General features: G+C 44.6%; 2 protein-coding genes across 2 annotated transcripts in view; both read right to left on the bottom strand.

The window, feature by feature from the left end:
* The window catches only part of LOC307126928 (uncharacterized protein), a 597,805-nt gene that overhangs the window by 26,639 nt on the left and 543,682 nt on the right, over positions 1-27,484 (bottom strand). The gene's annotated exons all lie outside the window — the stretch shown is intronic.
* On the bottom strand, positions 16,679-19,186 carry LOC307126854 (uncharacterized protein). The gene is made up of 2 exons (XM_079817650.1): positions 18,877-19,186; positions 16,679-18,621 (listed from the first exon to the last, which is right to left on the bottom strand). The coding sequence occupies exons 1-2, from the start codon at positions 19,159-19,161 to the stop codon at positions 17,161-17,163; spliced, it is 1,746 nt and encodes a 581-aa protein (XP_079673776.1). The 5' UTR covers positions 19,162-19,186; the 3' UTR covers positions 16,679-17,160.

Here is a 27,484-nt window from a genome sequence, read left to right on the forward strand (position 1 = left end):
AATTTATATAGTCAGTGTTATTTAGGGGTTCGGATATGCATAATGTGCTGGAAAACCAAAGAATGCAGGATTTCTCTGAAGAACAGTGGACGGTTGAACTCCTCAGGACAAACAGGGACAACTCACACTATCAAACATCCTGAGGTGATCAGCTGTTGTTCTCATAATTGTCCCCTAGATGGCAGGAGCACCAAACACACAACCTAAGAGTGAAGAGGTAGAATGAGATAAGCTTGTGTTGAAGTGCTGAGGAAATAAAGCGTTCATACATGTGTTGTTCAGAGTGTTTATTTAATGAACACCACAATACAGGCATTGAAGGAAAAATTATATATCGTCACAAAATCATATATCGAGGCGATTGATTCTGTCACTTCAACAAATAAAGTAATAAACATCACAGAAAAAAAGTGATACACAATCTCCAACAATTAATTCAGCTTTATAATAGATAAACAACTAAACACAACTGTAACACAATAGAAAAATGTGGAAAATGTCCAGATTTGGGAAAACAACTGGACAACCGACGTGTAAAGAAAAGCATGCACTATTGGGAGTTTTAGCTCCGCTCTTGTTGGCTTTCTTCGACGTCTTTGATTTCGCCACAGCTTGGGTGTGTGCTATTCAGAGTTATCGACCCTTTGACCTATTCCTTTCGAAGATTTCACCATCCACTTTGAGTGATTTGGACAACTTAAAATAGTGGTGCTCAGGCTCTACGTAATTTACTTTTGTTTATTTTTATTACAAATTCAGTTTGAAATGATAGAACAGTGTGACCATCGCAAGTATTCTCCCTCCGAAAGCTTTAATATTGCCGATTGGAACGCAACCTCGGTTTCATTTGTGCGAAGAAAAAGAGAGTTTGCGGAGTGAGAATATTTGTTAAAACATCCCAAAAGACAATTTTTTAAATATATATATATATATATATATTAGGCTCATTTACCACAGGGCTTGACACTGGGATAAGGGTGCCACTGATGGAGGTTTGGGGAAAATCAGGATGTTGTTCATCAGCTGTATAAAACTTCCAACAGCATAATAATGCAGTGTAGCTAACAACTGGACTTAAGGCGTAGTTTCTTCTTGTGTCTGTGGTTTCACAGTCTGAAGAAATTCAAGGATCTTGGTCCTTGGAAGCTGGAATTTTCTTAAGACATCATCAGATAGTGAGCCAAGGGTGGTAAGATTTGTCCTTAATTAGGCATTTCTATAGACTGACTGACTTCTGGTTCACCTTCTGTGCTCAAGCTGTAGGATTCTTTGTAAAGCTGCCATAGTTGAGCACTTGAAACACACATACACACTGTTTTATTGGGAGAGTCCTTAGTACATCTGCTATTGCAGAGAGATAATAGACACCTTAGCTGATAATCAGTCTAAATGAACTACCTTCACATGATCCTTCTTTGAGTTGTTGTAGTAATAGTGTTTTGTGTCATGTTTGGGTTATATTTTCAGTGTTTGTGATTGTGGCTCACCACTGCAAAATAAAGTTTGAATTCCATTCGATTTCATTGTCAGGCTTAGTCACATTATTCAGGAATTTGATGAGGGAGGACGTGGCATGCTAAACATGCTTCAGCTTCACTCAGCAATGCCTGCATTTTGATTTGGCATTAATACACAACTTTGAGTCAAGTTACAATATAAAAAAATACAATAATTTCAATCTTCAGTGTTTCTGAAAAGGTCAACCGCACAGTGGAATCTGTGATCGCAGAGGATCGCATTTCCAATGCTATTTCTTTAAAGGAGAAAATGGACGACATTGTAAACAGGACATGGTACTGAAGGTGGCAAATCAGGCACCATTCTCTGTAGGCCAGAAGGTCCTAGGGGAAAACATAAGGTCCCAGCAGAGGAAAGGGGGCAAGCTTGAGCGCAGCTGGTTGGGACCTTATGAAATAACCCATATACAAGAGAAAAACGCTGATTTAAGGGATGACAAGGGGAAGATATTCCCTAAAATCAACACCGACCATCTCAAACCATTTAAAGAAGACACCGCCCGGATACCCCACAGAATTACCCAAGAACCACATGTAGAAACTGGACCATGCCCTTCACTCGCACCTGTAGACCTCACCATCACCTCCATCCACACAATCTACCAAATCCTCTCCCCGGTCTCCATTGGACTCAACACTGCAAATGCCACTTTCCTCACCGTTTTTTTTTTTTGTTGTTGAAAAAAGTAGTCTGGCAATTGAGGAAAACGTCTCGGTTACGTATGGTAACCCTCGTTCCCTGAAGGAGGGAACGGAGACGTACGTCGGACGTACCGACGAATTGGGATCACTTCTGGGAGCCCCTATCAGCTTCGAGCTATCTAGAACCGGCCAATGAACAATTGGCGTGCGAGATTTGCATCTCGCGCTCCGCCCCGCGTCGCGGGTATAAACAGGAAGCGAGAGCGAATGCACGCTGTTTTTCACTGAGGAGCCACACGTAGTGGCTCGACCTGCAGTGATGGTACAGCAACTGTGGCGACGGGACGTACGTCTCCGTTCCCTCCTTCAGGGAACGAGGGTTACCATACGTAACCGAGACGTTCCCATTCAGTCGGTCACGTTCGACGTACGTCGGACGTACCGACGAATTGGGATCCCCTATGGAAAACGCCATAGTTACTACCACTTCCAGCGCCCAGCGATGAGCCCCACAGACCCCGATCTGATGCGGGCGGGTAGGTTCACGCAGGGAGAGTCAAAGCTGCTGTTCCGCAAGACCCACTCAGCTGACTGTATTGGATAACGCTGGGAGCGTGCCTGTGAAGGCAGCTGCGGAAGCCACATCATGCCCAGAGGGAGTTAACATGTGGAGAATACACGTATGGGCTGGCCGTGGGCAGCACAACATACGGAAGTCCCAGGGGTGGCCCCGGCCAATTTGTGGAGGGGGAACAACACGTACCTGGGACGGCAGAGGAACTCTGCCGAGGGAAAGACACGGGCTCGCCGTAGGGAGCGGTACCGTGGAAGAATACACATATGGGACCGCCGTGGGGGTCACTACATACGGAACCCAGCCTAACACAAGTTCCACCAATGCATACGAGTGTTAGACCTGGCGTCGAACGCTCCGCCACGTCCGACTGCCGCGGGTTGCGGAGGACTCAACAGGGTTCGCCGTTCCGGGGAACTCGACTGGAGCAGAATAAGCGCACGCATCCGTCTACCATAGGGGAGGGAATGGCGCAGCAAGCCGACACTAGAACGGGTACTTCGGTGTTACTGACTATGGGAAGTGAGCACACAGGAAGAGACCGGCTCTACACGGAGGCTATAGAATCTAGCGAACGTGTTAGGTGTCGCCCAGCCCGCAGCTCTACAAATATCTGTCAGCGAGGCGCCACGAGCCAGCGCCCAGGAAGAGGCAACACCCCTAGTGGAGTGGGCTCTTAACCCGAGCGGGCAGGGCACGTCTTGGGACTGATAAGCCAAGACGATGGCGTCCACTATCCAGTGGGCCATCCTCTGCTTGGAGACAGCCTTTCCCTTCTGCTGTCCTCCGTAACAGACGAAGAGCTGCTCTGAGGTCCTGAAGCTTTGCGTTCTGTCCACGTAAGTCCGGAGAGCACGGACGGGACAAAGAAAAGCTAGGGCTGGGTCTGCCTCCTCCGAAGGCAGCGCTTGCAGGCTCACCACTTGGTCCCGGAAGGGAGTAGTGGGAACCTTGGGCACGTATCCAGGCCGGGGTCTCATGATCACATGAGAGTTACCGGCCCGAATACCAGGCACGATTCGTCGACCGAAAATGCCTGCAGGTCCCCTACCCTCTTGATGGAGGCCAACGCAATCAGGAGTATAGTCTTTAACGACAGGATTTTCAACTCGGCTGACTGCAGAGGCTCAAAGGGTTCTCTCTGTAGTGCAGTAAGCACCAGAGCTAAGTCCCAAGAGGGTATAGAGGGAGGACGAGGAGGATTTAATCTCCTCGCTCCCCTAAGGAACCTGACGATCAGATCGTGCTTACCTAGAGATTTTCCATCTACGAACTTATGATTAGCGGCGATAGCGGCGACATAGACCTTGAGGGTGGAGGGAGACAGCCTTCGCTCCAACCCATCCTGTAGAAAGGTAAGCACAGAAGCGATCGAACATCTTCGGGGGTCTTCTCGGCGGGAAGAGCACCAATCGACGAACAGGTTCCACTTCAACGCATAGAGGCGCCTTGTAGAGGGGGCTCTAGCGGAAGTGATGGTGTCAACTACCGCTTGTGGTAGGTCACCTAGAACCTCCGCGTCCCGTCCAGGGACCAGACATGGAGTTTCCAGAGGTCTGGACGCGGGTGCCATAGGGTGCCCCGTCTCTGAGTCAGGAGGTCCTGTCTCAGAGGAATGGGCCAGGGAGGTGCTGTCGCAAGGAGCACTAGTTCCGGGAACCAGGTCCGGTTGGGCCAATACGGAGCAACCAACAGGACCTGCTCCTCGTCCTCCCTGACTTTGCACAGTGTCTGCGCAAGAAGGCTCACTGGGGGAAACGCATACTTGCGTTCTTCCCGGGGCCAGCTGTGGGCCAGGGCATCCGACCCGAGGGTCCCCTCGGTCAAGGAATAAAACCACTGACAGTGGGTCGTCTCTGGGGAGGCAAACAGGTCTACCTGTGCGGCCCCGAAACGACTCCAGATTAGCTGGACCGCCTGGGGATGGAGTCGCCATTCTCCCGGAAGTTCCTGCTGACGTGACAGCTCGTCGGCCGCACAATTGAGCAGGCCCGGAATGTGAACAGCACGAAGCGACCTCAGATGCTTCTGACTCCATAAGAGGAGATGGCGGGCGAGTTGCGACATGCGACGGGAGCGTAGACCACCCTGTTTGTTGATGTACGCTACGGCCGCAGTGTTGTCCGTCCGGACCAGAACGTGCTTGCCACTGAGCGGCACTTTGAAGCGGCTGAGTGCAAGACGAACTGCTAACAACTCGAGGCAATTGATATGCCATTGCAGCTGAGGCCCCGTCCACAGACCTGAAGCTGCAAGCCCGTTGTACGTGGCACCCCAACCCGTGGATGAGGCATCCGTGGAGACAACGGAGTGCCTGGACACTTGCTCTAGGGGAACTCCCGCCCGGAGAAACAAAGGGTCCGACCACGGGCCGAAGGTTTGGCGGCATCTCGGAGTCACTTGGACACGGAGGGAACCGCTGTGCCACGCCCACCTCGGGACTCGATCGTGTAGCCAGCGTTGAAGCGGTCTCATATGAAGCAACCCGAGCGGCGTTACTGCGGCTGCGGATGCCATATGCCCCAGGAGCCTCTGAAAATGTTTCAGTGGTACCGCTGTCCTGCCTTTGAACGAATTCAAGCAGTTCAACACTGACTGGACGCGCTCCTTCGGTGAGGTGCGCTGTCATGGCGACCGAGTCTATCTCCATACCGAGAAAAGAGATCCTCTGTGTGGGACAGAGTTTGCTCTTCTCCCAGTTGACCCGAAGTCCCAACTGGCTGAGGTGACTGAGCACCTTGTCCCTGTGTTCGCACAACTGCTCTCACGACTGGGCAAGAATCAGCCAGTCGTCGAGGTAGTTGAGGATGCGAACGCCATGCTCTCTCATGGGAGCAATGGCCGCCTCCGCAACCTTCGTAAAGACGCGGGGCGACAGGGACAGGCCGAAGGGCAAGACGCAGTACTGACATGCCCGTCCCTCGAACGCGAAGCGCAGAAAGGGCCGGTCGAGGGGAAACGAGAATGAAAGTACGCGTCCTTCAGGTCGATCGCTGCAAACCAATCTTGGGGACGGACGCACCTGAAGATGTGCTTCTGCGTTAGCATTCTGAACGGCAGCCTGTGAAGGGACCGGTTCAAGAACCGCAGGTCCAAGACCGGCCATAACCCGCCGCCTTTCTTGGGTACAATGAAGTACGGGCTGTAGAACCCGGACCTCATATCGGCTGGAGGGACCGGCTCCATCGCGTCCTTCGCCAGTAGGACTGCGATCTCCGCCCGGAGCACGGGGGCGTTCTCCTTCGCTACTGGGAAGTGAACGCCCCCAAACTTAGGGGGACGCCTGGCGAACTGAATCGCATAGCCGAGTCTGATGGTACGGCCCCGAGACGGGCTGGGAAGCTCTAGCCAGGCTTCCAGACACCGAGCAAGGGGATTAACCACAGACGTACCCGCAGCGGGGCAGCGACGCGGAATGCAGGGATCCGACTCGGACGGCATGGAGCGGCCCGAAGTGGGATCTGAGTGTGCTGTGCAACACTTACCTGCGTCCGCGGAGGGGGCGTGCGAGTGTGGGGAGGCCGCTTGAGTGCGTTCCCACAGCCGGCGCCCCCTGCTGGCGAAGGGAGAGGCGTCTGAGGGTGGCGAGGCATGGGAGCGTCGACCACCGCCAAGCGCGCTCCCAAATGAAGGAGGGGCTGAGCGTGGCAAGGCTTTGTGGCGTTGCACACGGTCTGCCTCACCTCCTTCCTCAGCGGGGAACAAGAGTGGCGAGGCATAGCGTCGCGCACTGTTGTCCACGCACCGCTGAGAAGAGGGGAATGAGAGTGGCGAGGCTTTGTAGCGTCACACACTGCCATTCTCGCCCTCTTGTGGGGAGGGGAATGAAAGCGGCGAGGCTCTGTAGCGTCACACGCTGCCATTCCTGAACTCCCGAGACCCAGAGGTATTGGAACTGCTCTTTTTTTTTTTTTTTTTTTGGGTACCACTGGCTGTTTTTAACATCAGTGGCGGAACAGAATTACTAATGGTTTTCCACCCGGCCCTCCTCCGGGGAAGAACAGTTCCAGACCAAATCCGGGTCAATTGTGCTTCTGGACCAGGGTGGACATCGTCTAGCCAAGGGCCAGCGCTGTGCGCAGCTCAACCTCAGCTCAGAACTACCCTCGTGCACTAAGCAGGGCGGAGGTGGCCTGCCAGTGGCACTGCCACCCCACCGATGAGGGTAGTGAGAGAGAGGAAAACTTTATACAGATTATGGCCCTATTGGTGTTCCATATTTTGGCACCAATAGTTCCACAATGCCAAAGCCTTCCAATGCACATCCGAAAAAAGGCAAGGGGCAGGCAAGGCGATTTACGCATTGCACTATGCCTCAGCCATCCGGGAAAGCATGGCTGTCAAGTATGAATCTGATTCAGCACAAGCGCCCACTATTACGGTGGGAATCTCAGCATCATCTTCATTTTCAACACATAACAGCCCTCTCTCCGATGCAGCGATTGACATCTGTCCTCTGCTAGAGCCCCAAATGAAATGCTAGGTCCCCTTTCAAGGACCAGCAATCCCATCTGTAAGCTACCAGCAGACACGTGAGACAGTGGGCGTGGCCGTGAGACGGCACACGGCGCGCTGAACACTCAAGCCCTTATGAAAAAGGCAAGACGAACAGCGCGCCGACGTGGCTATGCTCTCGTGAGAGAGCATAGACCACCCACGAACACAGTCTCAACATGCTTGCGATGCGATAGAGGAGTGAGGGGCCCACAGAGATGTACGCGGCGGGGAAGCCTCACTGTAATCCTCAGGCCACCCAGGCTTATCAGCCAAAATAGTCCCCCCTCTGGTGCACCAGAAAAGAGACTAGATCGGGGTATAAGCGAAGGGACTCAACCCCGTTTGAGGCATCATAGTCTCGACCGCGCATCGGAGGCGCCGAGTGACGCGCGCAGAGTTGCCGTGGCAACCCGCGCTGTCACCCGGCAGCCAGACGGCACACGGCGCGCTGAACACTCAAACCCTCACGCGGAAGGTGAGATGACCAGCGCGTCGACGTGATCCCGTTCCCCTGAGAGAACATGGATCACCCACGACACAGTCTCAACATATTTATGCGAGATGGATCGTGGCCGTCAGGACAGGAAACAACCGCATCCAGAAACGCACGAGTGGTAAGACATCTTGAAAAAGACGGCACGTCACCCGTGAAGCTCTTTTGTGAGGAAAACGCTCTGTGCTGAAGCACTCAGGGGGAAACGCGACAGCGCACGGGATTGTTAGTGCAGCCCGTGCCTGTACTCAGCAGGAAAACGCTCTACCCAGACCAACAGGTTGCTGTGATAACAGCAGTTTTTCTGCACTCAGAGGCAGCTCGATGAGTTCAGCGCGATCCCACTGAAAGGTGCCGTTTCTCCAACACGCGTCCTCCTCTGGCTTTCCGGTGTCTGTAGACAGTCTTGCTGATAGCAGCGAAAAATACTCGTCTTGATTGAAGAGAGTGAGTCCTTCATACGCCTGTGTGGCTCCGAAGTGAATGACAGCGTGCATTCGCTCTCGCTTCCTGTTTATACCCGCGACGCGGGGCGGAGCGCGAGATGCAAATCTCGCACGCCAATTGTTCATTGGCCGGTTCTAGATAGCTCGAAGCTGATAGGGGCTCCCAGAAGTGATCCCAATTCGTCGGTACGTCCGACGTACGTCGAACGTGACCGACTGAATGGGAACTCAAAGTCTGTGATGTCAAAAATGAAAGGCATTATTATGTAAACTGAAAGTAGAATGCACAGTAAGTATCATTCTTTCATATCTGCTGTTGCCTGAAAAGACATTATTAATCGCATTTGCTATTGCACATCTGTAACAATGACAGACAATTGACAGGAATTCCCAAAACTCGCACCTCAAACACCTCACAGAAGGCACGAGTTACTCACCATTTTACAGAAGCATCTCAGAAATAGCCTACCTCCAGGAGTCTCCTGCATTTCGATAGCGTGTCCCGGATGTGGGATGTCTGGCATCTTAAAGAGCATTAGCTGAGATTAAACCTGCTTCTAATGCTGCAAGGATGACACTATATGACTTCAAAAAAAAGTCAAATCTAAAAAAAAAGTTTCTCTTTAATATTTGTATTAATTAGGACTGTCAACCTATTCAAATACTTAATCATGATTAACTTCAAACAACAAATGTGAATAATCGCAATTAATCGTTTTGAAAGCCTTAGTTTATTTATTCAGGGTTTTTTTTGTTCAGTGACCACAACGGATGGAATCATCCGCCACTGCAAGAATGCCCTCAAGAGATTCACCAAGTTTGGATCCATGAAAAAGGCCTTCACCAAGATTAATGTTGACCGCAACACGATTGCAAGAACAGCTATAGTTGCTGAGCTAGCAGTCACATATCCAGACACATTTAAGGAGCTGCTCCCCACAGATGAAGTAAATGAGAAGATCTCCGAGTTGGCAGAACGCTATAACATTTTTTTCATGAACAAGTTATCCTCTTGTTTTGCCTCTAAAACAATATGTGTGTTGAGATTATGTTGTAATCCTCTGTTTGAGGAAGCACAGGTCATTATTTTTGTTAGTTTTGAGGAACCCTCTGTGAGGAAGAACAAGTTCTGTTAGTTTTCAGTTTTTTATGTATAGTGCACATACATAAAGTTAAGTAAAATCTTTTGATATGTCTGTTGCATTTTGTTGAGATATTTAAAATTATTAGTATACATATTACTTCATCATACATAATATATAGTATTACCACTTAACATTTAATGACAAGTTCAACTTGTACCACTGCAGAAAAATATTAATGACACTGTTATAAAATAATTTGACAGAGTATTAACACTTAATGACATGTTAGTGACAAATTCAACTTGTACCACTGAAAAAGTGGTCATAAAAAATTCATGACATTATAATGTCATGTCCAAACCAACCACATGACAGTTAAATGTAATGTTAACCCATAAAGCCAAGTAGTTTCTTTAGTTTGATGATTAATCTGCTATGTCATGATTATGACAGGTTATGTTTTCTTGGTAATGTCAAGTTGTCATGACAAAGACATCTCAAATAATGTCATCTTTGCATTTAAAATGACATAATTGAGTGAATGACACTTAATGACAGTTGTCATGAACATGCATACAAACTCCTTCAAACACATGTCATGATTATGAAGGTGTCATGTCAGTCTTATGCACACCCCTTCAAGTAAAGTGTTACCCGAAAAATGTAAAAAACAACAACAACAAAAACAGGACAGGAGACAGAAGGTGGCAAATCAGGCACCATTCTCTGTAGGCCAGAAGGTCCTACGGAAAAACATAAATATATTTTAAATGTATAATATTTTTAAATATAATTTGTTCCAGCCTTCATAATCATCAAAATGTATTTTTAAAAGTATTTCAGGGGCACAAAAATACATTTCCAATCGTACATAGACAAAATGCAAATGTGGATGGAACAGAGAATAGTACCGATCCCTAAACTAGAATTTGTATCCATCATTTAAAATGTGTTAGAAGAATTTAAATGAATTGTCCCCATGAATTGTCCACTTTTTTTCACATGTAAAGGCCAAATTACAGATTTTTTTTGTTAAGAAAAATAAAAAAATAAATAAAAAACATTCTGATAATACTAGAAAAAGGGATACCCAAAACTGAAAGTTCTCTTCACAGTTTTTGAAGTCCATCAAAGTGCATCTATATCCATCATAACTGCTCCACACGGCTCCCGGGGATTAATAAAGGTCTTTCTGATATCGAAGCGATGCGTTTGTGTAAGGAAAATATCCATATTTAAAGCTTTATAAAGTAAAATTTCTAACTTCGGGCGGACTGTCTTCCGTATTCAACATACGGGAAAAAGTGTAGTGCCTCTCGTAGTTCAAAATCCTCACGCTACATCTGACGATATTGCACACCAGTTACGCTTGTCCGCCCATTTCAAGAACAAATATTCTGATAGAGCCACTCCTAGCCCCTCTCTACAGACATCCATATAAGTTGTACTCAGAATTATTGGCACCCCTGGTAAATATGGTTAAAGATGGATGTAAAAATAAATCTCTGTTGTTTATCCTTTTGATCTTTCATTCAAAAAATTCACAAAAATCTAACCTTTCATTGAAGTAAAAGTTATTGCCACAATTATTGGCACCCCTAGATTTAGTAAAATACCTCTGAAATACAGTATATTTCCATTTATATATAATTTTTTGGTGACTAGGAACATGAAATTATCCAGCCATGACTTCCTGTTTCACAGAAGTATAAATATGATGAAACACAAAGGCCAAAATCCCTTAATCATCATCACAATAGTAAATCTACAGAATATAGTTCTAATGTGCAGCAAAAGATTGCCGAGCTTCACAATATAGAAAGTGGCTGTAGGAAAATATCTAAAGTTTATCAGAGATACTGTATTGAACAATACAGTATAACATTCAGTATAACACACAGTATAACATAACATTCAGCCTAACAACGATTCATTGTTTATCCAAAAAGCAATTTTGAACCCTCAAAAGTGTCAGGAGGGGATTCAGCATCACTACACCCTGAAAACAATGCATCAACATTCACAAGAGCACTCATGATTCTGAAATGTAAGATTATTTTGTTTACCATAAAAAATAACCTAAAATTATGTCTGAAAGTAATCAAAATTTGCCTAAATAAATCAAAATATGTAATAAAATTAACTCTTTGAAATCGTTGAAATTTTGAAAACTCTTTGAAAGGTGCCAGAAATGATATCAGCATCCTCTAAAACATATAAAACCACTCACATATTGTAAAAATTGGCCATACAGTGCAAAATATGTGGTCAAAATGGACGATTAAGCTAATAATGCTAATTATGCAAATTGCTCAACATATGCAAATTAGCATCCAGCTGTTTCTGTATGCTGAGGGCCCATACTTCACATTTCTGCAATAAAACTTTGGTGTACACAACATTTCCAGGTTCACAATGGGGCTCTATGGGCTGGCTACTGGACTATTAGGTTTGACTGTATTCTAAAGTAAAAATGGCACTTCAAATGAACATTTAAACCAAAAAAACAAACAAAAAACTTGACAAAAGTAGTCTTTGAGAATCTCTAAATATATATATATTCAAATCCACAACCTGAAAAAAAAAGCAAACACCTAGGGAACAACTAGGGAATTCACAAGCCTTTCTATAGAGAGCTATACATCAATCTAGTGGTACACTATGGTATTGCATGATATTCATGCTCACTACCAGTGATGTCAGTAACGCATTACTTAGTAACGCGTTACTCTAATCTGACTACTTTTTCCAGTAACGAGTAATCTAACGCGTTACTATTTCCAAACCAGTAATCAGATTAAAGTAATTTATCCAAGTCACTGTGAGTTACTGTTTTTGTCATTTTCCTTAGTAAAAATATATATTTTTGCTTTCTTGTTGAGTCTCAGCAGGGGTTTTCCGGCATAGAGAATTATGAGGCGGCCGCCTCTGTCAAATTTCGTGCCGCCTCCATCTGTCGACAAAACTCAAGACAGGCAGTCACTTGCTCAGATTAGGCATGTCGTGATAATTAAAGAATCATCAGAAATATATATTGTCACATTATCCTTCAGCAATCATTATTAGCATATTATTATTTGCTAGTAGCCAACAAACTCATCTAAAGCCATTCCATAGCTGAATGTCTTTCGTCCGCTGTAGCTGTCCATCATTCTCCGTTCAGCATTCAAACTGCGCGTCGCGTTCGGTTCCAGTCAGCAGCACGGTAAACTAACTCTAAGATAATATATTCCCGTTATAATACTTGATATGTTGATAAAATAATGTATCTTGCCGGAGTTTATCTAGCGGTTTCTGAAAGATGTTGTGCTCGCTACCCAGGTGACAACACAAGGACTATTAATTAGCATCACACGCACAATAACCGGAATTTAAAACTGTGAAGAAACAAATAATCAGTGAATGTTTGGACCGATATAGGCTACATAGTAGACTAGAATTTGTGGGCTCAACGCTCATCTTCACTCTATGTCGTGAACTTTTCAATGTGCACTCGCGCTGCACTGCGCAATCTGACTCCATGTTGCTTTAAGCGCATCATTCTGCACCCGGGATGCGCATGAGCGCTTTGTTGCCGCTCTGTTTTGAAGCGTTTCATATATTTGCATAGTTTTGTGCACTTAAAGATTATTAAACAATATATTGTTCTCACGTATATATCATATATTTGTTGTCCCTTTACAGAGCTGCACATTACGTTTACAATAAACTATATATCTTGTAATTTTATATTATTTGTGTAGGCCCATATAATTATTTACATTCATATATAAATTAAAAAACTAAATATAAATTGTTTTTCATAAATGTATTTAATAAGAACACAAAGTAATTTGTACCTTTTCATTAACATGTTTAGATTTTATAAAATTAGTCAAAAGATTTTTTTTGGAGATAAAATTTCAGGAGATACATTGTTGACATTACTGTTAAAAATGCACTTCCAATAAAGTGTTGGCAAAAACGGTTGTCATTTTTATGTTGAGGCTCCAGAGCTGTTGTCGGCAACTGATGAATGTAACTAAAAAAGTAACTTGTAATCTAACTTAGTTACTTTTAAAATCAAGTAATCTGTAAAGTAACTAAGTTACTTTTCAAAGTAACTGTGGCAACACTGCTCACTAAAATTGGATTTTAAAGGCCCGGTCTCTATTTTAACCTGAATATAGCATTCATTGAAAAATAATGAAAATTATATATATATTAATTTATCTTTTATTATTTTCAATGGGAAAAAATATATCATAATTATTGCATAAATATTCACTATTACCAAAAATTTCTCTGAAAATACAAAAGAAAAAATATTATTGAACAAAAATATATTACATTGATTTTACTGGTGGGAAAAGAGCATTGATTTCAGGGGTCCGGTCGCTTTTAACCACGAAGGTCCTGAGTGTGGCTCCCAAATGAAGAACCGCAAAGGGGTTAAGTTAAGCCTATTTATTACCATGGCATTTGTCAGTAATACAGTAAAATGTGAGTAACTGTGCTGGCTGAACAGTTAGTTCATGCATTCATGACCTCAAGGTTCGATTATCTTAATGCTCTACTGGGTGGTTGCCCTTCTCGCCTAATAAACAAACTCCAGCTGGTCCAAAACGACTAAAACTGCTGTGTTATGCAAGTCATTTGGCAGACATTTTGTCAAGAGAAACTACGCGTCTGCACACATACCTACTCAAATGTGCTTGCCTATAGACTAAACACGCCGTCACCGTTCTCACAGATTCACGTTTTTTGTGGCTTGCTCGAGTAGTGGTATCGTTTCAAAACGATTTCTACACCTATTTCAAAGTTTGCATTCTCAAGCCAGCAAACACTAGGTGCGTTTACATGGAGCACTGCAATCGGTTTAAAAGTCCAATCCGAATGAAAATACTCCATATAAACACCTCAATCGGATTAAAAATGGCCAAACCGAATGAAATTGTAATCGGTTTGAGAGAGGTGGGATAAACCTTTTCATGAACCGATCAAACGAAAAATTCCACCATGTAAACGATCTGATCCGATTACTTTGAGTGCACGTCTTTCTGTGACGTGATATACAGCCCGCGCCTCCTCAACTGAAGAGCACGCGCTCACACCACGCTAATGTTGACAAGAGAGGAAAGTTCATTTTTCTGAGGTATTAAACGTTTTATTTCGTAACATGTTATGAACATGATGTTGGAAAAAATTACACAGACATAGCCTGGCTACAGATCTCATCTTGTCAGCGTTTGTCATAGGCTTCAACTGCGCCTGACAGAATAATTTATTTTTCTGAGGTGATTCTTACACTTTACGACAAATAATAAATAGCTTTTTTAAAACTGTACATTATAAGTCCTGGTGGCCGTTGAGAGTTGCCATTTCAACGGGGAACATTCAAGCTGCTGGAGAGGACGTGTCGATATTTCTCGGTTTCTCGTAAATTAGATTTAAAAAAAAAAGTTCAACAATCATTTCTTATAAATGGTAATGATTTACATTTACATTATTTTTAATAAAATGAACCGTATGGAATTCATGCTGAAATGCGACGACAATATAAACACACACATACAAAAATGGATTTACAAACATCATTTGATTTTTAACTTTAGAAATGGTAAACGTGATGTAGAAATAAAATTGCAAAAACATTGATTAAAAACTATAAATGATAAGGCATGAATATATTTGCTCATACTGTATATGTACATACATTTACAGATGTAACATGAAGAATAATGTTTATGTTCTATGTATTTTTAAAATATATTTAACAGTGCACTTCACATATATGTTAATTTATTACATAAGGGTGCAATTAAAATTAATTAATTAATAGGTTATATAAGTGCTGTGGTTTATTGGGGTATAATGTGTTTAATATGTTGTTATGGATGCATTAGGCATATTATATAGGTTACCATTGATTGTTCAACTTTAACTGAGGGTGGGAGAGTAAAACTGAAGCAACCTTACTTTGTAACGTTAATTCAACGCAATTGGCGTTGACGCATCAACAGTGACTCAACATGATTACATGCTATCTGGGGAGACAGTGTTTATGATTTATGGGGATTTAAAGAGAGGAGTGAGTGGATTTTTATCATTATAGGGTCACTGCCAACACACATCTGTGACCCCGGAGCTCAACACCACGTCTCACGGGTATATCTGTGGCAATAGCCAACAATACATTGTATGGGTCAAAATTATAAATTTTCTTTGATGCCAAAAATCATTAGGGTATTAAGATCATGTTCCATGAAGATGTTTCGCAAATGTCCTACCGTAAATATATATAAAACATGTATTATTAGTGGTAATATGCATTGCTAAGGATTTCATTTGGACAACTTTAAAGGAGATTTTCTCAAAAAAATTTACATTGAGATATATTTTAAATATTCGGCTGAGAAACTATTTGAAAATGTCAAATATATCTCAATTTCGAAAACTTGACCTTCATGTCTGGTGTTGTGGTCCAGGGTCACATTTATGCTGCAAAAAATGCTCTTCTTATTTAATATTTTTGTCTGGTTTCCAGTCCAAATATCTAAAAATTCTAAAATCAAGATGCATTTAGATACGTAAAATGACATAAGATATTTTTTTCTTGTTTTCTGGGGAAAAAAAAGAAAATTAAGTGAGTTTTTTATTAAAACTAGCAAAATTATCTGCCAATGGGGTGAGAAAAATAATCTTATTTCTGTTTGGGACAGAAACAAGAAACAAGATTTCAATCAGAAACAAGATTAGATATTTATAAGATTTAGATATTTAGACTAGAAACAAGACAAAATTACTAGTAAGAAGAGCATTTTTTGCAGTGTATGCTCAAACACCATTTTCAAATAGTTGTATCCCAACCAAATATTTTCAAATATATCTCAATTTCAAAAACTTGACCTTTATGTCTGGTTTTGTGGTCCAGGGTCACATTTATGCTGCAAAAAATGCTCTTCTTATTTTGAATTTTTGTCTTGTTTCCAGTCCAAATATCTAAAAAATTCTTAAATCAAGATGCATTTAGATACGTATAATGACATAAGATATTTTTTTCTTGTTTTCTGGGGAAAAATAAATAAAAATAAAGTGAGTTTTTGATTAAAACTAGCAAAATGATCTGCCAATGGGGTGAGAAAAATAATCTTATTTCAGTTTGGGACAGAAACAAGAAACAAGATTTCAAATCAAAAATTTATAAGATTTAGATATTTAGACTAGAAACAAGACAACATTACAAAGTATTACTAAGTAAGAAGAGCATTTTTTGCAGTGTATAGTTGTATCCCAGCCAAATATTTCAAATATATCTCAATTTAAAAAAAAATTTGACCTTTATGTCTGGTTTTGTGGTCCAGGGTCACATTTATAACACCATGTAAAAGTGGATTTAATGTTAGAGATTTGTTTTTAATGAAAACAGAATTTGCAAACGTATTATAGATTCCTTTTTTATTGAGATTATTGTTTTTGCATACATATACTCTGGGATTAATACATTTCAAGCTGCTGTTATTAGTGGCAATATGCATTGCTAAGGACTTCATTTGGACAACTTTAAAGGAGATTTTCTAAAATGTTTTGCACCCTCAGATTTTCAAATAGTTGTATCACAGCCGAATATTTCAAATATATCTCAATTTCAAAAAAAATGTACCTTTATGTCTGGTTTTGTGGTCCAGGGTCACATTTATCCTCAAACGTCAATGTCAGAGATTTGTTTTTAATGAAAACAGAATTTGCAAACATATTATTGATTCATTTTTATTGAGATTTTTGTTTTTGCATACATATACTCTGGTATTAATACATTTCAAGCTGCAGTTAGTATCAGAAGCACATATGTAAGATTTTGTTAGAACGTTTGTAGGTTAGTAAGAGCTCAAAGCACAATAACATAAACCTTTGGTATGTGTAGCATCTACTTGCCACAACCAGTGCAACATTTAGCCACGCTGTTTTTGTGATCCGTGAAGCACCACAGGTGGTCTTTGCCATATTTGCCACAGGGGTGGTCAGGCCTGCAGGTCAGGCCATTCTCAGCGGAGAAGCAGTCGTCAGATACACAGCACTTGTTTTTACTGCCATCATCCGTGTAGCACCACGGCTGGCTTTCCCCGTATTTGGCACAGGCATAGTCGGCGCGGCAGTTCTTCCCGTTTACACCCTTGCTTCTGAACAGCGGAGGGCTGCAGTAGCCCCAGCTGCCCGAGACGGTGTTACACCAGAAGTAGTCCTTGCCGTATGTGCCGCAGGGGTGATCGTCCTTGCACTTCTCTCCTCTGACCGTGATCAGCGAGTACTGGGGTGAGCATGATATCAGTGTCTGGCCCGAGAGACACCCGTAGCCCTTGAGTTTGTCCTGGTAGAGGCAGGAAGAGGAGCAGCAGGGCTTGAAGTGACCTGCAGTGAGGCATTTACAGCTGCCACCAGAGTCAGTCACGCTTGAGCACTGCGAGCCATCAGATGCCGTCTTCTTCTCTGGGACCAACAGGCATTCGACCGCATCCGGCCCCTTGCCAGTTATAAGACAATCACTCCCTGCAAACACCTTCAGATCCTCTGCCATGATTGAATACGTTTGTATGCTGGTAAAGGATAATTGCGCTGCCACCTTACTAACCTTGATGTCGGTTGAAGTTGATGCAATGTCACTGCTGGCGGCCCTTTTCAGCGCATTAAGCGTGTTCTTCGCGTCTGGGCTCATTTCGATTCCTTCGTTCCCTGGCTGATTAATTAATTTCTGAAACGATTCCTGAACCTTGCTTAACTTATTATTGTCACTAAAGCAATTACCGTCAAAAATCTCAACTGTCGAAGGGTTTCCTGAGAGCTGACGGTAGAGTGTGCTGAGCTGTTTATTCAGGCTTTCGATACTCTTCATGCTTATGCCGCCTTCCGGCCGGTTCTTCCCGATATAGCCGAAGGAGAAAGACTTTGTGTCATCACTTTGGTGTTGATAACAGACAGCCGTCCAGATGTGAGAGGGCACCGTCACCCTTTCCGGCTCTGCAGAGATAACCTCAGATATCGCCTTTTTTTGTGGTATCCGATGATCCGCCACAGGTACCGTACCTGTCACAATGAAGACTGTTGCCGAATTCTTGTCAATTTCAAGATTTTTAATTAAAAGATTCCTCAAAGCTTCCTCCCACTGTTTCCAGTAGACGCGGTTGAAACACGGGTCCATTGGTGCTACATTGGTCAGTGTATTCGTTGCCATACGGCCTGCTTTGCATTCGAAGCTGTTGGGGTACAGGTGTCCCATATCATATCCGGTGTCAGTGTAGTCATCGCTGGTGGCTTGATTTCCTTTATAAGTGATTTTATTTGTTTGAGTCTCACGGACCATATAGTAGTTCGGATCTTGAGGTTTGGAAATCTACAGAAGAAATATTATGTTAAATGTTTAGTTTGATGTTTAATGTTTGATTATTTTTGGTTTCATTAGTCAACATAATAATGACCTGCATGTTGTTTAACATTTACTAAGTATACAGTAACATTTACAAAAGTTGTATTTGTCAATGCAGTATGAACTAACATAAACAGCTGTTGCTCTGAGGACATATTTACTGTTTATATATTATGATTTGGAATGACAGAATGAAAGTCAGACCAGAAAACGTATAGTTACCTGTGGCTCTAAATGCCAGAAGCTTGGCCTTCCACTGTCGCTCGTGCAGCTAGGGTTAAATCTGTAGGCGCTGTAGAGAGGAATCCTGTGATGAATCGAGTACAGCGAAGTGAAATAATACATATCTTTTGACCCATACTGACAGATTTTCTTGGCATTCTGATCCATTCCTCCTGGTTCTTTGTTTTTGTAGAAGAACTCTTTACAGTAAAAGTCATCGTCTACTTTTGCCTGAACGCTGAATGCTCTCAGCACAATACAGATGAGCACACCCAGAACAAACATGGTGTGAAGCTGGTCTTGTGTTATAGAGCAGAGACACCAGAGGCAGAGCTGCTTTAAGAACACAAAGTCAGTGATGCTGTGGAGGGTGTGACTGAAATGAACAAATGAGAAGAAACGAGGAATATGATGGGACATTCGCTTCATGCGTATACTAATTTTAGAGCTGTCACACGAAAAGAAAATGTGATTTCATATAAAACAGAGCAGGAGCTACTTTTTAAAAATAAAAACATGTTATACAATACTTAAATCTCAGAAATTATGTATCATACATTTTTTTTAATGAAATTTAAGGTGTGTGCATTGTTTAACTGCCTTTCTGATCAATAAAATAATGTTAAAAATAAGGTCATCTCTTCACAGGTGTTGAGTCATCTCTTCACAGGTGTTGGGTCATCTCTCCACAGGTGTTGGGTCATCTCTTCACAGGTGTTGGTCATCTCTTCACAGGTGTGGGTCATCTCTTTACAGGTGTGGGTCATCTCTTTACAGGTGTGGGTCATCTCTTCACAGGTGTGGGTCATCTCTTCACAGGTGTGGGGTCATCTCTTCACAGGTGTTGGTCATCTCTTCACAGGTGTTGGTCATCTCTTCACAGGTGTGGGTCATCTCTTCACAGGTGTTGGTCATCTCTTCACAGGTGTTGGTCATCTCTTCACAGGTGTTGGTCATCTCTTCACAGGTGTTGGTCATCTCTTTACAGGTGTTGGTCATCTCTTCACAGGTGTTGGGGCATCTCTTCACGGGTGTTGAGTCATCTCTTCACGGGTGTTGGTCATCTCTTCACAGGTGTTGGTCATCTCTTCACAGGTGTTGGTCATCTCTTCACAGGTGTTGGTCATCTCTTCACAGGTGTTGGGTCATCTCTTCACAGGTGTTGGTCATCTCTTTGAAGGTGTTGAGTCATCTCTTCACAGGTGTTGGGTCATCTCTCCACAGGTGTTGGGTCATCTCTCCACAGGTGTTGGTCATCTCTTCACAGGTGTTGAGTCGTCTCTTCACAGGTGTTGGGTCATCTCTTCACAGGTGTTGGGTCATCTCTTCACAGGTGTTGGTCATCTCTTCACAGGTGTTGTGTCATTTCTCCACAGGTGTTGGGTCATCTCTTCCAAGGTGATGAGTCAACTCTTCACAGGTGTTGAGTCATCTCTTCACAGGTGTTGGGTCATCTCTTCACAGGTGTTGAGTCATCTCTTCACAGGTGCTGGTCATTTCTTCACAGGTGTGGGTCATCTCTTCACAGGTGTTGAGTCATCTCTTCACAGGTGTTAGGTCATCTCTTCACAGGTGTTGGGTCATCTCTTCACAGGTGTTGGTCATCTCTTCACAGGTGTTGGTCATTTCTTCACAGGTGTGGGTCATCTCTTCACAGGTGTTGAGTCATCTCTTCACAGGTGTTGGGTCATCTCTTCACAGGTGTTGGGTCATCTCTTCACAGGTGTTGGTCATCTCTTCACAGGTGTTGGGTCATCTCTTCACAGGTGTTGGTCATCTCTTTGAAGGTGTTGAGTCATCTCTTCACAGGTGTTGGGTCATCTCTCCACAGGTGTTGGGTCATCTCTCCACAGGTGTTGGTCATCTCTTCACAGGTGTTGAGTCGTCTCTTCACAGGTGTTGGTCTTCTCTTCACAGGTGATGGTCATCTCTTCACAGGTGTTGGGTCATCTCTTCACAGGTGTTGAGTCATCTCTTCACAGGTGTTGGGTCATCTCTTCACAGGTGTTGGGTCATCTCTCCACAGGTGTTGGGTCATCTCTTCACGGGTGTTGGGTCATCTCTCCACAGGTGTTGAGTCATCTTTTCACAGGTGTTGGGTCATCTCTTTAAAGGTGTTGGTCATCTCTTCACAGGTGTTGGTCATCTCTTCACAGGTGTTGGGCATCTATTCACAGGTGTTGGGTCATCTCTTCACAGGTGTTGGTCATCTCTTCACAGGTGTTGGGTCATCTCTTCACAGGTGTTGGTCATCTCTTCACAGGTGTTGGTCATTTCTTCACAGGTGTGGGTCATCTCTTCACAGGTGTTGAGTCATCTCTTCACAGGTGTTGAGTCGTCTCTTCACGGGTGTTGAGTCATCTCTTCACAGGTGTTGGGTCATCTCTTCACGGGTGTTGGTCATCTCTTTACAGGTGTTGGTCATCTCTTTAGAGGTGTTGGTCATCTCTTCACAGGTGTTGGGGCATCTCTTCACGGGTGTTGAGTCATCTCTTCACGGGTGTTGAGTCATCTCTTCACGGGTGTTGGTCATCTCTTTACAGGTGTTGGTCATCTCTTTACAGGTGTTGGTCATCTCTTCACAGGTGTTGGGTCATCTCTTCACAGGTGTAGGGTCATCTCTTCACAGGTGTTGGTCATCTCTTCACAGGTGTTGGTCATCTCTTCACAGGTGTTGGTCATCTCTTCACAGGTTTTGGGTCTTCTCTACAGGTGTTGAGTCGTCTCTTCACAGGTGTTGGGTCATCTCTTCACAGGTGTTGGTCATCTCTTCACAGGTGTTGAGTCATTTCTTCACAGGTGGTGGGTCATCTCTCCACAGGTGTTGGTCATCTCTTCACAGGTGTTGGGTCATCTCTTCACAGGTGTTGGGTCATCTCTTCACAGGTGTTGGTCATCTCTTCACAGGTGTTGTGTCATCTCTCCACAGGTGTTGGGTCATCTCTTCCAAGGTGATGAGTCATCTCTTCACAGGTGTTGAGTCATCTCTTCACAGGTGTTGGTCATCTCTTCACAGGTGCTGGTCATTTCTTCACAGGTGTGGGTCATCTCTTCACAGGTGTTGAGTCATCTCTTCACAGGTGTTAGGTCATCTCTTCACAGGTGTTGGGTCATCTCTTCACGGGTGTTGGTCATCTCTTTACAGGTGTTGGTCATCTCTTTACAGGTGTTGGTCATCTCTTCACAGGTGTTGGGTCATCTCTTCACAGGTGTAGGGTCATCTCTTCACAGGTGTTGGTCATCTCTTCACAGGTGTTGGTCATCTCTTCACAGGTGTTGGTCATCTCTTCACAGGTTTTGGGTCTTCTCTACAGGTGTTGAGTCGTCTCTTCACAGGTGTTGGGTCATCTCTTCACAGGTGTTGGTCATCTCTTCACAGGTGTTGAGTCATTTCTTCACAGGTGGTGGGTCATCTCTCCACAGGTGTTGGTCATCTCTTCACAGGTGTTGAGTCATCTCTTCACAGGTGTTGGTCATCTCTTCACAGGTGCTGGTCATTTCTTCACAGGTGTGGGTCATCTCTTCACAGGTGTTGAGTCATCTCTTCACAGGTGTTAGGTCATCTCTTCACAGGTGTTGGGTCATCTTTTCACAGGTGTTGAGTCATCTCTTCACGGGTGTTGAGTCATCTCTTCACAGGTGTTAGGTCATCTCTTCACAGGTGTTGGTCATCTCTTCACAGGTGTTGGTCATTTCTTCACAGGTGTGGGTCATCTCTTCACAGGTGTTGAGTCATCTCTTCACAGGTGTTGGGTCATCTCTTCACAGGTGTTGGGTCATCTCTTCACAGGTGTTGGTCATCTCTTCACAGGTGTTGGGTCATCTCTTCACAGGTGTTGGGTCATCTCTTCACAGGTGTTGGTCATCTCTTCACAGGTGTTGGTCATCTCTTCACAGGTTTTGGGTCTTCTCTACAGGTGTTGAGTCGTCTCTTCACAGGTGTTGGGTCATCTCTTCACAGGTGTTGAGTCATCTCTTCACAGGTGTTGGGTCATCTCTCCACAGGTGTTGGTCATCTCTTCACAGGTGTTGGGTCATCTCTTCACAGGTGTTGGTCATCTCTTCACAGGTGTTGTGTCATTTCTCCACAGGTGTTGGGTCATCTCTTCCAAGGTGATGAGTCATCTCTTCACAGGTGTTGAGTCATCTCTTCACAGGTGTTGGGTCATCTCTTCACAGGTGTTGGTCATCTCTTCACAGGTGCTGGTCATTTCTTCACAGGTGTGGGTCATCTCTTCACAGGTGTTGAGTCATCTCTTCACAGGTGTTAGGTCATCTCTTCACAGGTGTTGGGTCATCTCTTCACAGGTGTTGGTCATCTCTTCACAGGTGTTGGTCATTTCTTCACAGGTGTGGGTCATCTCTTCACAGGTGTTGAGTCATCTCTTCACAGGTGTTGGATCATCTCTTCACAGGTGTTGGGTCATCTCTTCACAGGTGTTGGTCATCTCTTCACAGGTGTTGGGTCATCTCTTCACAGGTGTTGGGTCATCTCTTCACAGGTGTTGGTCATCTCTTCACAGGTGTTGAGTCATCTCTTCACAGGTGTTGAGTCATCTCTTCACAGGTGTTAGGTCATCTCTTCACAGGTGTTGGGTCATCTCTTCACAGGTGTTGGTCATCTCTTCACAGGTGTTGGTCATTTCTTCACAGGTGTGGGTCATCTCTTCACAGGTGTTGAGTCATCTCTTCACAGGTGTTGGGTCATCTCTTCACAGGTGTTGGGTCATCTCTTCACAGGTGTTGGTCATCTCTTCACAGGTGTTGGGTCATCTCTTCACAGGTGTTGGGTCATCTCTTCACAGGTGTTGGTCATCTCTTCACAGGTGTTGGTCATTTCTTCACAGGTGTGGGTCATCTCTTCACAGGTGTTGGGTCATCTCTTCACAGGTGTTGGGTCATCTCTTCACAGGTGTGGGTCATCTCTTCACAGGTGTTGAGTCATCTCTTCACAGGTGTTGAGTCATCTCTTCACAGGTGTTGGTCATCTCTTTACAGGTGTTGGTCATCTCTTTAGAGGTGTTGGTCATCTCTTCACAGGTGTTGGGGCATCTCTTCACGGGTGTTGAGTCATCTCTTCACGGGTGTTGGTCATCTCTTTACAGGTGTTGGTCATCTCTTCACAGGTGTTGGGTCATCTCTTCACAGGTGTTGGTCATCTCTTCACAGGTGTTGGTCATTTCTTCACAGGTGTGGGTCATCTCTTCACAGGTGTTGAGTCATCTCTTCACAGGTGTTGAGTCATCTCTTCACAGGTGTTGAGTCATCTCTCCACAGGTGTTGGGTCATCTCTTCACAGGTGTTGGGTCATCTCTTCACAGGTGTTGGTCATCTCTTCACAGGTGTTGGTCATTTCTTCACAGGTGAGGGTCATCTCTTCACAGGTGTTGGGTCATCTCTTCACAGGTGTTGAGTCGTCTCTTCACGGGTGTTGAGTCGTCTCTTCACGGGTGTTGGTCATCTCTTTACAGGTGTTGGTCATCTCTTTACAGGTGTTGGTCATCTCTTCACAGGTGTTGGTCATCTCTTCACAGGTGTTGGGTCATCTCTTCACAGGTGTTGGTCATCTCTTCACAGGTGTTGGGGCATCTCTTTACAGGTGTTGGTCATCTCTTCACAGGTGTTGGGGCATCTCTTCACGGGTGTTGAGTCATCTCTTCACGGGTGTTTAGTCATCTCTTCACGGGTGTTGGTCATCTCTTTACAGGTGTTGGTCATCTCTTCACAGGTGTTGGGTCATCTCTTCACAGGTGTAGGGTCATCTCTTCACAGGTGTTGGTCATCTCTTCACAAGTTTTGGGTCTTCTCTACAGGTGTTGAGTCGTCTCTTCACAGGTGTTGGGTCATCTCTTCACAGGTGTTGAGTCATCTCTTCACAGGTGTTGGTCATCTCTTCACAGGTGTTGGTCATCTCTTCACAGGTGTTGGGTCATCTCTCCACAGGTGTTGGGTCATCTCTTCCAAGGTGATGAGTCATCTCTTCACAGGTGTTGAGTCATCTCTTCACAGGTATTGGGTCATCTCTTCACAGGTGTTGAGTCATCTCTTCACAGGTGTTGGGTCATCTCTTCACAGGTGTTGGGTCATCTCTTCACAGGTGTTGGGTCATCTCTTCACAGGTGTTGGTCATCTCTTTGAAGGTGTTGAGTCATCTCTTCACAGGTGTTGGGTCATCTCTCCACAGGTGTTGGGTCATCTCTCCACAGGTGTTGGTCATCTCTTCACAGGTGTTGAGTCGTCTCTTCACAGGTGTTGGTCTTCTCTTCACAGGTGATGGTCATCTCTTCACAGGTGTTGGGTCATCTCTTCACAGGTGTTGAGTCATCTCTTCACAGGTGTTGGGTCATCTCTTCACAGGTGTTGGGTCATCTCTCCACAGGTGTTGGGTCATCTCTTCACGGGTGTTGGGTCATCTCTCCACAGGTGTTGAGTCATCTTTTCACAGGTGTTGGGTCTTCTCTACACAGGTGTTGGGTCATCTCTCCACAGGTGTTGAGTCATCTTTTCACAGGTGTTGGGTCTTCTCTACAGGTGTAGGGTCATCTCTTCACAGGTGTTGGTCATCTCTTCACAGGTGTTGGTCATCTCTTCACAGTTGTTGGGTCATCTCTTCACAGGTGTTGAGTCATCTCTTCACAGGTGTTGGGTCATCTCTTCACAGGTGTAGGGTCATCTCTTCACAGGTGTTGGTCATCTCTTCACAGGTGTTGGTCATCTCTTCACAGGTTTTGTGTCTTCTCTACAGGTGTTGAGTCGTCTCTTCACAGGTGTTGGGTCATCTCTTCACAGGTGTTGAGTCATCTCTTCACAGGTGTTGGGTCATCTCTTCACAGGTGATGGTCATCTCTTCACAGGTGTTGGGTCATCTCTCCACAGGTGTTGGGTCATCTCTTCCAAGGTGATGAGTCATCTCTTCACAGGTGTTGAGTCATCTCTTCACAGGTGTTGAGTCATCTCTTCACAGGTGTTGAGTCATCTCTTCACAGGTGTTGGGTCATCTCTTCACAGGTGTTGGTCATCTCTTCACAGCTGCTGGTCATTTCTTCACAGGTGTGGGTCATCTCTTCACAGGTGTTGAGTCATCTCTTCACAGGTGTTAGGTCATCTCTTCACAGGTGTTGGGTCATCTCTTCACAGGTGTTGGTCATCTCTTCACAGGTGTTGGTCATTTCTTCACAGGTGTGGGTCATCTCTTCACAGGTGTTGAGTCATCTCTTCACAGGTGTTGGGTCATCTCTTCACAGGTGTTGGGTCATCTCTTCACAGGTGTTGGGTCATCTCTTTAGAGGTGTTGGTCATCTCTTCACAGGTGTTGGGGCATCTCTTCACGGGTGTTGAGTCATCTCTTCACGGGTGTTGAGTCATCTCTTCACGGGTGTTGGTCATCTCTTTACAGGTGTTGGTCATCTCTTCACAGGTGTTGGGTCATCTCTTCACAGGTGTTGGTCATCTCTTCACAGGTGTTGGTCATTTCTTCACAGGTGTGGGTCATCTCTTCACAGGTGTTGAGACATCTCTTCACAGGTGTTGAGTCATCTCTTCACAGGTGTTGAGTCATCTCTTCACAGGTGTTGGGTCATCTCTTCACAGGTGTTGGGTCATCTCTTCACAGGTGTTGGTCATCTCTTCACAGGTGTTGGGGCATCTCTTTACAGGTGTTGGTCATCTCTTCACAGGTGTTGGGGCATCTCTTCACGGGTGTTGAGTCATCTCTTCACGGGTGTTTAGTCATCTCTTCACGGGTGTTGGTCATCTCTTTACAGGTGTTGGTCATCTCTTCACAGGTGTTGGGTCATCTCTTCACAGGTGTAGGGTCATCTCTTCACAGGTGTTGGTCATCTCTTCACAAGTTTTGGGTCTTCTCTACAGGTGTTGAGTCGTCTCTTCACAGGTGTTGGGTCATCTCTTCACAGGTGTTGAGTCATCTCTTCACAGGTGTTGGTCATCTCTTCACAGGTGTTGGTCATCTCTTCACAGGTGTTGGGTCATCTCTCCACAGGTGTTGGGTCATCTCTTCCAAGGTGATGAGTCATCTCTTCACAGGTGTTGAGTCATCTCTTCACAGGTATTGGGTCATCTCTTCACAGGTGTTGAGTCATCTCTTCACAGGTGTTGGGTCATCTCTTCACAGGTGTTGGGTCATCTCTTCACAGGTGTTGGGTCATCTCTTCACAGGTGTTGGGTCATCTCTTCACAGGTGTTGGTCATCTCTTTGAAGGTGTTGAGTCATCTCTTCACAGGTGTTGGGTCATCTCTCCACAGGTGTTGGGTCATCTCTCCACAGGTGTTGGTCATCTCTTCACAGGTGTTGAGTCGTCTCTTCACAGGTGTTGGTCTTCTCTTCACAGGTGATGGTCATCTCTTCACAGGTGTTGGGTCATCTCTTCACAGGTGTTGAGTCATCTCTTCACAGGTGTTGGGTCATCTCTTCACAGGTGTTGGGTCATCTCTCCACAGGTGTTGGGTCATCTCTTCACGGGTGTTGGGTCATCTCTCCACAGGTGTTGAGTCATCTTTTCACAGGTGTTGGGTCTTCTCTACACAGGTGTTGGGTCATCTCTCCACAGGTGTTGAGTCATCTTTTCACAGGTGTTGGGTCTTCTCTACA

This window comes from Gobio gobio, assembly GCF_949357685.1.
Source record: "Gobio gobio genome assembly, chromosome: 5".
NCBI lineage: Eukaryota > Metazoa > Chordata > Actinopteri > Cypriniformes > Gobionidae > Gobio > Gobio gobio.